We start from the raw sequence: 16,022 nt of genomic DNA, 5'->3' as shown, positions 1-16,022 counted from the left end.
GGTTGATGCGGGTGAGGTTTAGAGGCTCTGTTACATCCACTACTTCTGGCAACACTACTGTTGTGGTGTAGGGCTATCAAGCGACACTCAGTCAGGATATAAGAATAATGCTGTTATTTCAAGACATTATTAGTAGTACTAGCAGTAGTAGTAATATCTGAATTCCTCTCCTAGGTCAAGTACAGTCCCAACTAACTGGAGGAAATGGGGAAGGGTAGTTTCCTCAATCAAGAAAGCCTGACTTCCAAGTCTCGATTTCTGTCACTGACACACCGTGTGATATCAGCAAATTATTCACAGGTTTTCACAGGTTTTTCTGATGCCATCTCGGTCACTGTGTAATTTGAAAGAGTTTGTGAGAATAGTTCCCCACAGTAAGCACCTTATAAACCACATTAAAAACGAAAAATACACAGAATATATAATCAATTTCCTTATCATTTTTCCTTTATAAAATAAGCAGGATTTAAGAAGATTTATTGTTTTCCAGTAAAACGATACGTCGGTCAGGATTAAATAGTTTAAATCCACCGTATAAACCTTCTGTCGGGATTGTGGAATGAAATATGTTCACTGATGTAGCTGGGGGAAAGGGCGGGGAAGGGGCTGGTGGAAAGGGGCTGGGAAGGAGGGGGCAAGCTGTGTGGATTGGAAAGAGTTAATAAAAAGGAAATTAAGGTCAGCGGAAGCATCTGGCCACACAACAGCACAGATGAATGGCAAAAATGAAATGTCTGATGTGTTTACAGAGATGTTCACTGCTTTTAATGTCATTAGGGGGTTTAAGGATTTCCTTATCTGCAGTCGTGTGTAATTATAGGAGATTAGCTCTCCAGAGTCTCTGAATGTAACTCTCTATTTGGTCTTGTTTTGCAGAATCATGTGAAAAATACCGTGGGTCAACTGAATCTGCAAACAGAGAGGATTTGCCGGCAACGTCTTGTTCAGTTTAAAATGGCGCCCTGGAGGTGCTGGCGGCGGACATCTTACTCTCGGAGCTCCAGCGGTTCGGCACTTTTCTTAAACTTTCTTTTGCTGGCTGTACTGGCTCAGCATGGTACCAGCACTTCTCCATTCAGCACTTTCCATGCGGAAAACCGAGATTGGACTTTTAGTCACTTGACAGTCCATAAGGCCACTGGATCGGTGTACTTGGGAGCAGTTAATCGGGTGTACAAGCTTTCGGCCAACCTGACACTACTAGTGTCACACAAGACAGGCCCCGAGGAGGACAACAAGTCATGCTACCCACCACTCATTGTGCAGCCGTGCTCCGAGCTCCTCACCAAAACGAACAACATCAACAAGTTGCTCATTGTGGACTACTCAGAGAACCGCCTGCTGGCATGCGGGAGTCTATACCAGGGTGTATGTAAGCTGCTGCGCTTGGATGACTTGTTTATTTTAGTGGAGCCATCACACAAAAAGGAGCATTATCTCTCTAGTGTCAATGAGACTGGGACCATGTATGGGGTGATAGTCCATACTGAAGGCCAAGATGGCAAGCTGTTCATTGGCACGGCAGTAGATGGGAAGCAGGACTACTTCCCAACGCTGTCCAGTCGTAAGCTACCCCGCGACCCAGAATCATCAGCCATGTTGGATTATGAGCTCCATAGTGACTTTGTCTCATCTTTAATCAAGATCCCCTCTGACACACTGGCCCTGGTTTCCCACTTTGACATCTTCTACATCTACGGCTTTGCCAGTGGTAACTTTGTCTACTTCTTAACTGTCCAGCCCGAAACTCCAGAAGGTGTCTCAAGCAACTCTGCCCATGACCTCTTCTACACCTCACGGATTGTACGACTCTGCAAGGATGATCCAAAGTTCCACTCTTATGTCTCACTACCGATTGGCTGCACAAAGAATGGAGTGGAGTATCGCCTCCTGCAGGCAGCCTACCTCTCCAAACCTGGTGATGTCTTAGCCAGAGCACTGGCCATCTCTTCTCAGGATGATGTTCTATTTGCCATCTTCTCCAAGGGGCAGAAGCAGTATCACCACCCTCCTGATGACTCTGCACTGTGCGTCTTCCCCATCAAGACCATCAACACTCAGATTAAGGAACGGCTGCAATCCTGCTACCAGGGGGAAGGCAACCTGGAGCTCAACTGGCTGCTGGGGAAAGACGTACATTGCACCAAAGCCGTAAGAGAATTCTTATTTATGATTTTAAAATTGATTGAAAATGTGAAGTGTCAGCCAGATGATCCGTTCATGAACCAATGACAACATCTACCCACTCACTCAGATATTTCAAATTAAAGTGGGATGCTTCTCTGCTAGGCAGTGCGCTTCCATGTTAAACTATAGGCCTTAGACCAGTGGTCTTCAAACGTTTTAGTGCTGCGCCCCCCTCAGAATAAAAAAAAATCATCTGCCCCCCCTCTGAATGTTTCACAATTATTGTATTAACTTGGCAATGTTTAAATATGTATACACCTATTTAAACTTTGCAGTTAAGTTCTGTTACTGTTTTAAAAATGCTAAAATTACAGTATGCCAAACATACTATTCTGGCCAGGCAGGCCTTACTAGAGTGTAAAAGTATCCACAGTGTGATTATTAGAAGTGAGGGTTGAAGAGTATTTAGCATCCATTCCCTTTTGACACATACTGCTAGCCTGGATATAAATGACAAAACATGTTAGTGATGGCCCATTATAGAGAAGTTTACTGCTGCTCATTTTTTTCAGCTTCAAAGCCCTCTTATTAGCATAATGTTTCTTTTGGCCAGAGCCTGGTGCCCCCTGGGATCACTTGAGCACCCTTTTGGAGGCCCGCCCCCCAGTTTGAAGACCCTTGCCTTAGACTGAGAGGGTTGTTATTAGGTGTTACATGGGTAAGCATCCCCTTATGTAACATATCTAGTCCCTGGTTACCAAGCTCAAAGGGTCTGTTGATTGCAGGACGTCTTCTTAGGGACCAGTGCAGTAATTGTCAGCTGGCATCTTGGTCTCCACTGATGCACTGGACAAACTCTGTATTCATGAGCTGATTTCAAGCGGGCTTCTGGATCAGGACATATTCTCATTATCTGCCAGCTGGTCTTAGCCTACTTGTAGGATTGTTTTGGGTATTTGTATACCTAACATACATAGTATGCTGTAACATGTCTACCTTTTGTGGGATGTTCCATGTTCATTGCCATGGCAAACAAATCGGCAGCCCAAGCGAGATCTCAGATGCAAATGTTGGCAAAGCCAATAGGTCTAGCTTTAATCTGAATTTGTGAACAACATATGTGCATGCTTTTGTTGGCATACCTAGCCAAATTTTGCAGCTAATGCTTCCCTGGCAGTGAAAGCGAAGTGTTCTGGTAGGCAAAATGCAAGTTGATTAAACTATATTTAAGAAGGTTTTTTTCTGCATATGCTTTCAACATATGAGCCATGTATAAGAAAAATAATTAATAGGTAATTATTCTGAGTGCTTCTGAAATGTAAAATATCCCCTTGTCCACTGCAATGCAAACGTCCCACAAATGAGTTGGAATGATACACCCAACAGCCAATAGTGTGTGATAAGAGACAAGCCCTCCCCTGGGTAAAGCCAAAGCCCACTTTAGCTACAGTAACAATAGGTCTTTCAGACATCTGCACCTCAAGACCGACATAAAAGGGTCTAGGAGAAGCCTTCATTCAGCAGGTCAGGAAAATGACACTGCTAGATACATAAGCAGATTTCTATGACTCAGGTTCATAACTCTAAACATGTGTTCATTCAGTCAGCCCTTAGCATGTGTTATGAATAAATGTGCACATTTATAATACATATGGATCACAGAATTTGCTTTTCAGTTCTCCTCTGTGATGAGCACAACATCGCCTTATGTTGTAACCTAGGCAACTCGTTGTAGGAATGTCTTGGGAACTCTGTTAACGTAGTCCAAAATTAGAGAGTACTGAGATTTCCCCGATTCTGTGTTACTGTCCTGAACCATTTTCTTATTTACATTTTGGAGACATAGTCATGCATAGAGGCCCATTGCATATGTGCAGGTGAGCCCAGGTCATTGTGAGCCAAGTAGACGTTTGCGCAGCACAAAAGAGGGATAGGAGTAGACCTTGGCTGCACTTTGGTTTAATGGAGAATTTCTGAAGTCCCAATTATAGCCATCTAAATATGCGAGGTAATGGGAAAAGGGCTTCAATAACTGCAGGTACATTTTGGTGTTAAACATTATAGTTGTAGAGAGTGTTTGTGGCAGGGACAAATTAAAAAGCTTTGTAAATGACAATTTGTTTGCCTGTTTCAAAAGTATGCGCATTGCCACCACACTTTTTGCCATCAAGACAAGGCACTTTCAGTGCTGAGATTTCATTTGATGCATAATAAGTTGCAGGAGTTGTGATCATGGGTTACTCCCGCTGAATAAAATGAAATGGCACCCCTGGTAACAATTATTAATAGCTTACAAAGCCCAGGCCAAGGAACATGCTATCCTGTTGGCAGTTGATACACCCAAACATTAAAGTCTTCAAAGTCCACAGAAAATGAGGCCCAAGGCATTTGATAGGAGCATTTCTAAAATTGACTATGTGAACGAACCAGACAAGCTTGCAGTGGCGGCCCGCCCTTTAGGGCGGAGGGGCCACGCCACCCCACCCCATGAAGAGTGTCTGTCAGGCTGAACAAAGGTCAGCCTGACAGACACTCTTCATGTTCAGCTCAGGCAGCCAGGAGCAGACATGCGCGATTTGCGCAGACTCCTGGCTGCCTGAGCTGAACTTTGCTGGGCTGAGGAGATCACAGCTCCTATGGGCGTGACCTCCTCGGCCCAGCAAAGGTGCCTCGAGGCCCTCCCCTGGGTGACGAGGAAAGTGTCACCCATTGACACTCTCCCTGGGCGCTTCAGGTTTAAGCCTTGAAGCGCCCAGGGCGAGTGTCAATCAGTGACGCTTCGTCACAGAGTGGGGTGGGGTCAGCAGTCTCACTGACCCCATCCCACTCTGTGACGAGGCTGGGACTGCTGCCTTCCCTCATTGGCTGGGAAGTCAGCAGTCCCCACCCTCCTGGGACCTGGAGGCTGAAGGTAAGTGTGTGTGTGTGTATGTGTGTTATGTTTTAAATTGAATGTTTGGTGCGCGCATGCATGTTTGAGTGTTATGAGTGTTGTTAATGGATGTGCGTGTGTGTCTGCGTGTGTGAAAGAATGAATGTGTGTGATCTTGAAAAATGAATGTTTGGTGCATGCGTGCATGTTTGAATGGTATGAATGTCGTTAATGGATGTGCGTGCGTGAAAGAATGAGTGTGTGATGTTTTAAAATGAATGTTTGGTGCGTGCGTGCATGTTTGAATGGTATGAGTGTTGTTAATGGATCGTGGGTGCGTGTGTGTGTGAAAGAATGAGTGTGTGTGTGTGTGTGTGTGTGTGTGTGCCCCGCCCGCCCCCCTCCCTCCTAAAGCTGCCGGCCGCGATTGCAAGCTTGTGTTATGTTGTTTTAGGAGTTCCCAAACTAACATGTATGAGAATTTAATAGTTCATCCAGTCTTTTAATGTAACATCTTGGTGTTTGGACTTGTGTTTCACATTGTGAATGCTGGAATAAAGGTCCCAGAATGCCAACAAAGAGGCTGGACTACATAATCTACTCACCCGACAATAGGATCAATAACATCTGATTCCCTCCCCCCAATTTATAGAACGATTCTGGAGTGAATTAAACAAAGAGAGGCTTGGAAGTGAATGTGATATAACTGACATATTTGTGAGAAGAGAAACTGAAGAAGTGGATTCGAGGAGTACTGGAGGAGAAGTCTAAATAAACAGCACCCTTTAGTTGAAGAAGATCTAGAGGACGAGGGGTCATGGATGCCAGAGACATGCATGCAGGAAAATAAATAATCCCGGGAAAGATGAGACTGGTTCTTGAGAGTAAAGTCGTCATATATTGTTAGTAGATTTGAGAAATGCTTTGGAACACACTTGTAAAAACAGACCATTCAAAACACCCACTGCAAATTCATCTTTAGAAATATTTTCCCTAAACCTGCTAATCCTAGAGAGTCCTGTTTCCTTCCAAGACAAAGAAGAGAGGCGTTATTGTTTTTCCTGTGGATATTCATGATCTGCACTGGAGCAGAGCAAGACTTTTTAGTAGAGTGGTAGAAAATTAAAGCGTTCAGCGACAATTGGCAGAATTAGGCGTGAAAGCGAAATTGGCTCTTTAAAAGTAATTTGCCGGACCAGGTCAGACTTGTGCTTCTCTGCGCTCTAGATCCATGTGATTACTGGTGGACAACTAGCATGGCGCTGCCGTGCGTATGGTGGCAGCACTACTGATGTAAGTGCTATAGTCAGTTTAAACATGCTAACATGTCAAACTTGCGTCTATAGCAACGCTGTGAATTCTGGGGCCTGTACTTTTAGATTTTCCATCGCCCCTACAAGGCCCTTCATGCCAAGTGCTGTCTGCAGAAAAGCTGGTCTGCCGCGCACTGCGGATCCCTGACTGCTGCTCTCTGAGGAGAACTATGTGCGGGGGGGGGGTCTGACAGTAGCAGATCCTGCCTTGGACAGAACTGGGTAAGTGAACGTTAGGGGGCGTGGACCTCCCGAAAAGAAAAGAGTCTCCATGGAAACCGCAATAGACAAATAAGGCGGATTTGAAAGTGTATATTTTATTGTGCTGTTATTCTAAAAGGATAGTGAGATTAAAAAAGGGGTTGACAGACAGATGAATAGGGAAGGGAATAATTCAGGAAGCATGCATTAAAACAGAGGAGCGTCAAAGATGGAAACACAGATAAAAAGCAAGAGGAAGGGCGGCTTGTGTAATGGCGGCCGTAGGTCTACCCAGGAGGCGTCGAGTCACCTCCGCTTCAGTTTCTTCACTTTCAGCTGGTTTCACGTTAGAAAAGAGTAATACATAACGCTATAGCTGACTCCATGTCACCCAGGGCACCTGCTCCAGTCCCGGGCTTTTCTTTTACACATCATTGCCTTCGGGTGTTGTAGTTTATTTGTCTCCCCTGAAGTGACCCCCAGTAGCACAACGCCCAGTCTGCATAAGGTTTGTAAATTAAACCCCTGGGCTGGGGCACCTTTGCTCACACTGTGTAATCCAGCAGCCTGAGGTTTATCTGGGGCTACTAATTCAGGTAAGAGTGTGCTTTACACTTTGATGAATTCAGGCATTTCTTGTGTGGAAATAACTGGTGGCCCGATGTAACTGGTTCTACTTCGTCCAGTTGCAAAATACGCGTTTTAAGCATTACATTGAATGGGCCCAGTTCTTTGAGAAGTTATGCCCTCCGATGCATAAAGGTACGCCTGTGTGCCACCTGGAGCTCTATTCAGAAAAGTTTCAGGTACAACATGAGCTTTCCCGACATGCGTAAAGCTCTTTACGCCTTGCAAAGGGTACGAACGTGCTGCACACTTACCAGTAGAACAGAACATAACACCATACATCTTCGGTGATCTATGTTATTTTTGTAATTTCGCAATTCATTTTATAACTTTTTATTCGCGTGGTAAATGTTTGTTCATCTGAAGTCCTTTTCTATTGCACTCCCCTGAAAGAGAGAAGTATTCCATGTGCTTTCCCCTACTTTCGTGGTTTATTCAGGAATGAACATAAAAGTGCAGGAAAGGCTCTTCACATGAGAAATGCCACACGCATGGCTCTCTAGGTGTTTGGCTCATTTGATGGACGGCTCTCCTGCAAGGTAACGTAGACCATGGATTAAACTTCAGTACCATCCCCAGAACCCCCACAGCTCCATCACGCCTGTCCCCCCCCACTCAGGATCGTATGGGTATTGGGTAAATTGAGCTTAGGATGCACACTGAGGCCAAAAAGGGGAACTACCATGTGCAAGCTGAGGCCTCGTCCCATGCTTTATTCTGGGCCTCACTTGGTTGCACTTCAGTTCAGTGCCAGTCACTGCTCTTGGTACCTGTGCGCGAACATCTGTGCTCAGCTCTTAATCAGCAGTAGTGCAGAAATGGATGGGAGTCCTATCTGCGTACATTCTTCCGCTATCGACAGACTTACACCGTTTCTGCGCGTACCTTTGATGTACGCACAACGATTTCACCTGGGAGTCATGGAGTTCGGGGGTCCTTTTTGAATTTCAAATACATTTTTATTAGATTTTCACACATACAGTCCTGTAAGTGGATTTGAAGTTTTTTTTTTTTTCATTGCGTTTTTTTCTATCTCATGTACTTGTTTTAGTTTGTGAGCGATTTAAGCCAGAAAGCAGTACCAAGACCAGGTGGAGTAGTCTATGAGGAATCAATATAGAAGTCTTACACAATGCAAGAATTTAACAAATGCCTTCATTGTTATCTCTACCAGAAGGAGAGTAAGGCAAGAAATAAAGTAGGGAATAGGAAGGGCGCAATGAATTGCCTGATCAGTGAAATAGGGTTTTAGGTGACATGTATGAGGGACTGAAAATGGGGTGACTGATGAAAAGCATGAGGGAGGAACGGAGGAGTGGCAAGAAAGTGTGAATGCATAGGTTCTGAGTTAAACAATTTGTGTGAAGGGACAACCTAAGCCAGTTTACAAGATGAAGAGCGAATATTGTCCCGTACATGCTGAGCCACTTCATTAGTAGATCTGTCATTCACGTTTCCACTCATACCCATCTAGAGACACTTCCTCAACAGGTTAGTAATCTTCTTCTTTATATCTTGAAGTGGAAGAGATTCGCCCCAGCTGCACTTTAACCTGGATGCGGAACAGCGTTGTTTTCCATAGCCACTGGCTGACTAAACTGGTTCCTGATAGGTCCACGCTAGGAGGTGATTCTCGGTGCCACTCCCAGGATTGCATTTAACCGTCAAAAAACCCTGTAGGCATTGCACCTGAGTGAGCAAGAACACTGACGAGACCAGTTTGTAATCATATCCTCCATCTTGCTGACTCATGACTCAAAAATCAGGTTTGCAAAGTAAGTCACCTGCTCTGTGTGCCTGAGGGGGTAGAAGGTGGTATGGTGGGGACGCATTGAGACACGTTATTATTTATTGCGAGGCGGTCGGGCAGCATACCGGTTGTGGTAAGGCTTTTCACAAGGTGTCTAGCTGATTATTTGAAACAACACTTCCCCCTTCAGCAGATAACAGAGAGTGTGGGATACTGCAGCGAGAATCAAACCCTGTAAGATGGGCAACTGCTTAATGGTGATGTCACACCCCCACCCACCAATCAACAGAAGAGGAGCAGCCAACTGGGTTTCTGATTTGACAGAACATTTCAGTTTCGACCTGAACACCGCTGTTTGATTGAACATAAATGCGCAGTGCGCCATTACTAGAGATCCACTGGCCATTTAACATATTAAAGTTCTTGATGGCTATTGTCTCTACAGTCTCCTTCCTTTCTTTTACACCCACTTTTTCAGAGGAAGAGCCTCCTTTCGTCCCAGTTAAGCACTATCTCTTTATTTCTATTGCTGTCTATTGCCTTCTCTAGCTCTCTATCTTTGCACGTTGATTTTATATGCATGTATATATATTTTCAACGTTTTGTGGCTCTCATTCTCGGTCAGACTCACAAAGAAAGTCAGGAATGTATTTCTTTCTTGGAATTCTCAAACAATTCCAAGCATACTCTTGGAATATTTTGACTAGTATAGCTTTCCAAGAGTTCCCACATTTGCATTCATATATGCAGTCAGGGCTGCAGCAACTGCATATAACTGAATACACTGTTCTAAGGCATCGGCCCATTAGCACTTGGTGCATTTTTTGCTGTTTCTTAAACTTGAATTATTTTCCAAACTATGCTATTGCTATAGCCACATGTGAATTATGTATACAAATAGTTTTGTAAATTAAGCTGTCAGTGGTTTTCTGTCCTCTCCTATTCTTTCCCTAGTGTTCTTTTTCTCTCTTCACTGTGTTTTTATTATTTTAGACCGTGTCACTCTTTCTTTCCCCCTCTCTGTCTGATCTTCTCTTTCTGGCTTTTTTTGACCGCTCCTAGGCCCAGTCTCTACTCATGGGTGTGGCAGGACCAAATCACGTATGGCTGCTACCCAAGACATCTCATCTGGGCCCACACAAAGCCCATGGGTTTCATGGTGTCATCTAATCCTCACATCCTGCCACCGTGTTTGTGGGTTGCTGGCATGTGGCTTAGATCTTAGAAACCGGAGCCAAGCCTGCAATTTTCCACAAGTGGAATCAAAACACATGCTGCGTGATTGTGTGCCAAAATACCACAGGGCACAGACCGCACCGCAGATCGGCGCTTCAAGGTTTGCTCTGTGCATCTATAATAAAAGCTGCTTCTGCGTTATTTGGTGGCCGTATCTGAATCATAGAGAGTTGGCAGGTGACTCCATTTTGTTAGGACCCGAGGTCTCTGTTGTCTTTTGACAGCAGAATGTATTCAGGGTGTTGTAATCTTGATTTCCTTCGATCGAACAAATTGGATTGATACACCTGGGAACATGGCGTCTTTACAGCATGGATCGAGGTGGCAGCCCTAGTCTTTGGTGTCCAGAAGTCCGATCTCAGTTTTAAAAACAAGCATTTGCAATGCAATAAGTCTTACGTTTGATCGAGTTTGAGCTATTACCCTTGTAAATTCCTAACTGGTCTTCTCTTACCACATAAATAGAAAATGAAAAGTAAAACAGTTGACATAAACAAGTCAATTCAAAGCGCCACAGCCACTTGAGCGTGAGCTCGAAGGAGAGACACAAAAGGAAAAAGAAGTTCACTTGCAGTTAAACGTATTGGCAGTCGGGCAATTTTCCATGTAATGGGGTAGATGTCCAAGGCGGTAACAAAACCTCCCCAAGGAGAGACAAATGTAAAGCATTTACCAATGTCATCAAAGGATTTTTGAAAGGCAAGACCACGAACGAGTGAAAGTGATGGGTGTTATGTGGGCGAAGTTAAAAGCACACATAGATACCAACACTTTGGAAAAGAAGTGCTTGCGCACTGCTATGCTCGACCTAAAGAGTAGAGGCTTCAGTGTGCTGTTACATTCGCTTATGGGTTCAGAAACACAGAATGTGAGAGCAGGTTGGGTCTGCAAGGTCGAACAAGCCTGTCCATCTTCTCCTTACACACAGGCCTCTCTGCCACTCAGTCTATTGCTGGTACTTTTTTACTAGTTTGCTATTGGTGTCTCTGTACTTTCTGCCGGGAGTGTGTTCCATGCATTGGTTCACCCTTTTCCATGCATAGATTCACCCTTTTCCATAATAAACGCCCCCTATGTCTCATGATAGCATGTTCTCGGAGTTCATCCAGTGAGTGAGTAGGCGTCTCTGTGTTAGGGCCTTCCCTGTGTGGATAAGATAAAGGGGGTAGGTAGTAGAAGCTTTTTATGGTCAGACCATGTAATGTACATGAAAGATGAAATAGTCACTTCTCATGTTAACAAAACTTATCATATGCATAACAGATGTATGTACTAATGTTGTGCATGGTCTTAAAGGTCACTTCAAGAAAACCTGCTTACAAAGGCTGTGAAAAAATGGCCACTTTTAGGTAGGTGCCCTTGAGTTATTTTCGGGAAAAAAAATGTAAAAACACTTTAGTGCTATTTTTCTGTTCTGACCATATGATGTGCCTGTTCTGTGCCAGCTTGTTTTATTCGTAGGGGTGAGGGTTCATATATAGAGGCACTTACTCAATTGATGAACAGTGAGCATATTAGTCATCTTGACTGCATATCTTAGTCTTGAAGAAACTCCTAAGTTACACAGCAGTGAAACAAAGTGACTTTCACGACACAGTACCTACATGTAACTCGAGTTATGTTTTTGTATCAATCCACAGTGAATAAACTCTAACCGGTGTTAGTTTTTTAAGAGTGCATGCACCACCTCACTGTTCACACTCACCAATGACTCCCTGTAGACAGATTTACAAGTCCTAGATGGAGCACCACCATTGTTTTTTCAAAAGTATTACCAACAGGAGTTATCCTTGGGAAACCACACCCTTATAAGCCCAGTGTAATCAAAGGTCACACCAATAAGGAGAGGCCACGCCCTTCCATTTGGTGTTTAGGCACTTCTGATTAGAGGTATTTCTGACTGTTGATTAACTGACCATTATAGTTGTCACAACTTACTGATTAAGTACCATCACTATTTTTGATGTTCACCGCTTAGTTATTTTTCATAATAGGTGGTTTCTCTCTGTAGTCCGGAGCCTTATGTCAGGGTTGGTTGATGTATTGTGCTATTTCTGCAACCAGCCTATTACAGCAGCAAGAAAACACAGGGGGTATGTAAAGCTGACTTATGAAGGCTGCATCCCACACAAAGCGACAGGAGACCGTACTTTCATCCCCTTGTCCTTCTCCATAGACTACCATTAAAACCAACTTTATCAGCCATGGCCGAATTCTAACTATCTGTGGTGCTGGAAATGACATATGTTAACAATAGTCAGCTTGTGTCCTAGTGGGTCCAAAGACTAAGGCTTTGAAGTACAGCCGAGCCTTTTCTGCATTTCAAAAAGGCTGGGCTGAGGTTAGAGGAAAGACCTTTAAAAGTCCCACAGGTTTCATGAATCCCAGTTCTTTCACTGTATGCTTCATTTAAATTGTTGAATCTGCCTTAGTGGGTATTAAAGAGGTATTTCCTAAAGATTATAGGACTATTGACTTTGTTGCCAATTATACTACACTTTATTGGGTTCTAAGCTTCACACCTCCTCATATGGAGCTTGGATCTTCACTGCTGAACCACTGCTACCACGGAGAGTTTCCATGAAGTCCGAGCCACTGGTGTCCTGGGTCAGTAGAGAAGCCATTCAGAAGGACCTTTGAAACAGGAAGCGACTCTGTGCAATCACTGGAATTTGAAGAAAAGCCTGACTTGTTGGCTACACGCTGCTTTTCATAGCCCTTGTGGCTTAAGCTATTCACCCATGTGGTACCCAACTTTGCAATGCCTCTAGTTTTTTGTTGTTCTGTTAGATCATGTTCTGTCTCTTATTTCCTGTCCTGTAAGACTCCTCAGGCATTCTTCACCCTAAGATGGCTGGTGTCTCCTTGCCCACCAGCCTCCTGAGAAGAGAAGACAGTGTCCTGGCCTGAGGGAGACACTGTATGCTGTCTCACTCTGTTTCTCTCATTCCACAATGGGGACCTCTCCCTGTTTCTCCTACCGAGACTGGTATTGGGGGCAGCCTGTTTGAGGTCTATAAATGATCACTACTAAATGATGTCCTTATACTTACAGGGTTACAATAAAATCTCAGTATTGCTCCACCACAGAAACCATCTCCTATGTGAATGGAGAAGGGGGATAAAATGACTTGATTCTTGAAAATATTTTTTGATAGTTTTTTCCGTTTTCTGGGATAGAGAGCCTAAATTTGTGGCAGGTTGTAGGGACACTATGGCGCTAAATAACAAAGCATATCTCTTGTTCACCCCTAGCTATCCACCTACTCTCACCAGTGTCTGACCATGTGTATTTACTGTTTGCAGCCTGTGCCCATCGATGACAACTTTTGTGGCTTGGACATCAACCAGCCACTTGGAGGGTCCACTATCGTGGAGGGCGTGCCACTGTTCACGGAAACCCGTGACCGCATGACGTCAGTGGCCTCATACGTCTACAATGACTACAGCGTGGTCTTCGTGGGCACCAGAAGTGGAAAGCTGAAGAAGGTAAGCCCAGTCCTACCCTGCAGCAGTTTTTGGTGGTTTCCTATTTCAGTGTACTATCTCTGCCTTTTGTGGTAGCACAGTGGCGCTTGTTTCAGAGTTTTGTGATGGAGTGCAATACTTGGCACCTCCTGCAAACATCAGTAGCCCTTTCACATGACATTTGATTTTGGGTGTCGAAAAGAGCTTTAGGGTTGGAATAGAGGTATTCAGATGCCAGCAAGGGACCTGACATGCTACTGACTCTCTCAGCCCTGCTATGTGACATCCAGCGCCTAGGCGGGGCACACAACTCTGCTCTTATTGTTGGTGAGCAGGTTGTGCTTGAATGCAGGCTGTGGGTGTGGGTTTTACAGATTCAGTGACCTTTGGCCGGGAGGCTTGGGGGTAGATTCCTATCAAGGTGCAAGGCCCTGGGGTAACTAGCATGCTCTCTGTACACACCCTTCACCTGCTAGCGCATTCCTGCCTGTTTCCATCACAGAAGGCGGCTGCAGTAGGTGCCCAGGGCGCATAGATACTGATGCTGTCTGTCTTGTAAACGGGGCAGTTTGTACTGAACCTGTTGACGTGTTTCTCTCCCGCATAACTTCCGGGTGACCTTGGGCAAGTAGCATTGATGTGAATTCGACTGAACGAGATCATTATAATATTCCTATTACAATGTGTATCGAATGAGCCTTACACCTAAAGGTTCTCTTGATATACCTACTTGAACCGCCTCGTGCAAGCGCGGCTCTAGAGTTAGAGAGAAAAGGCCTTGGATATCAAGATTTGTGCAGTTCACGGATAAGCTGTATTGATTCATTTATTTAGAGTACTTGATACAAGAGGTGCTCTGTGCGTCACAAATTTGACAGGATATTAAGCAATATAAATGTAACCATTTTACTTTCTTGTTTTTGTGTAGCGCCTTGCTCAGCTAGTGGAGCCACAGCGTTTTTCAATGTCTTACCATTTCATTTGAAAGATCAGTAAAAAATATGATTAAATAAGAATTTAAAAATGACTTTGGACATTGTTTGTTAAAGTGCATTTGTTCTTACTGTGCCTTATATTATGTATGTTGGAGTTTTATGTAGTGCAGAACTGCACAGTACATCACCTCTAGGCACTTTACAGCTCCATTGATGTGGAGATGAATTTGTTTTTTATAACTTATTCCTCAATGCATTAATGGAGTAAGTGCATTTCTTAAAGTTTTCTAACTTGAAGGAATTTGTTGTAAACGTTCAGCATGATCTGCACTGAACTGTATTTCTTTTGATACTGGTAGCAGGTATTCAGTGACTGGAGTTACTTGTCATCATGTTCTTTCAGACAGGATTCCCTGCATGAATGATGAGTGCATGAGAAAGGCTGGCCAGCCTACCATGCATTCAGAAGTCTGTCCGCATCACACTTTCACTGCACAACATCCCACTCAAATTTTCCCTCACCCAACATTATCCCGCACAAGCAGGACCTGGCCGCTATCAGTCAGGCCAGGCTCACCAGACCCCCTAGTCAAGGTCATCATCAGTCAATCCCAGTTCACTGGTAGTGTTATGCAGCTCACTAGACCCCTTCTCAAGGCTACCACCAGGCAGTCCTTCCACATCATCAGTCTGCACCATCCCTCCAGGAGCCTGTCCTGGACTGCCACCACCCCTCACCAGCTCACTAGATCTTGTCTTCTGCCTGTCAAACTCAGACCACAAACCCATCATAAGGGTCACTATCTGCTAAATCAATCTATCAGTCAGGATTTATAGAGCATGGCTAATCACCCAATAAGGTATCCAGGCGCTTGCAGGTCCTATAAGCTTATTCAAACAGCCAGGTCTTGAGAGCCATTCGGAATTCCGGAAGAGAGGTGATGGTCCGGAGGTTCGGGGGAGACTGTTCCAGGTTTTTGCTGCGATGTGAGAAAAGGAGCGTCCTCCACTTCTGCTTCGGCAGATGCAGGGAGTATGAGCAAGTGAAAGGGAGGCAGAGCATAGTCTTCTCAACGGTTGATGGAAGTTCAGGCGGTGGTTAATGTGTGCGGTCCTTTGGCTGTGTAGAGCCTTGTGTGTGTGGCTCAGCATCTTGAATTGGCATCTATTCTGTAAGTGGAGCCAGTGGAGTTGCCTGAGGTGGTGTGTGATATGGGTTCGTCGAGGATGGCTGAGGATGAGTCTGGCTGCGGCGTTCTGTATGGTCTGAAGTCTCTGTAGGAGGTGTGTGGCGATTCCTACATAGAGGGAAGTGCTGTAGTCCAGTCAGCTGGTGATGAGAGCGCGTGTCACAGTGTTTCTCGTGTGTAGGGGTAACCACTTGAAGATCTTACGTAGCATGCGCAAAATGAAGAAGCAAGCGGAAGAGATGGCGTTGAACTGTGAATTCATGATGAGCTTTTTGTCAATGATGATTCTGAGGTTTCTAGTGT

The 16,022-nt window shown here is 44.5% G+C and overlaps 1 protein-coding gene across 1 annotated transcript in view; it reads left to right on the top strand.

Annotated features, from left to right (window-relative positions):
- PLXNA2 (plexin A2) overlaps window positions 1-16,022 on the top strand; it is a 473,762-nt gene that overhangs the window by 97,591 nt on the left and 360,149 nt on the right. Inside the window, exons 2-3 of the mRNA XM_069238625.1 lie at window positions 877-2,151; window positions 13,433-13,615. Coding sequence (XP_069094726.1) covers window positions 955-2,151; window positions 13,433-13,615 — 1,380 coding nt within the window. The 5' untranslated portion in view covers window positions 877-954. The remainder of the gene's footprint in view (window positions 1-876; window positions 2,152-13,432; window positions 13,616-16,022) is intronic.

Source organism: Pleurodeles waltl, chromosome 6, assembly GCF_031143425.1.
Source record: "Pleurodeles waltl isolate 20211129_DDA chromosome 6, aPleWal1.hap1.20221129, whole genome shotgun sequence".
Taxonomy (NCBI): Eukaryota; Metazoa; Chordata; class Amphibia; order Caudata; family Salamandridae; genus Pleurodeles; species Pleurodeles waltl.
Note: the sequence above shows the minus strand (reverse complement) of the source record. Positions and strands in the feature narration are given on the sequence as shown.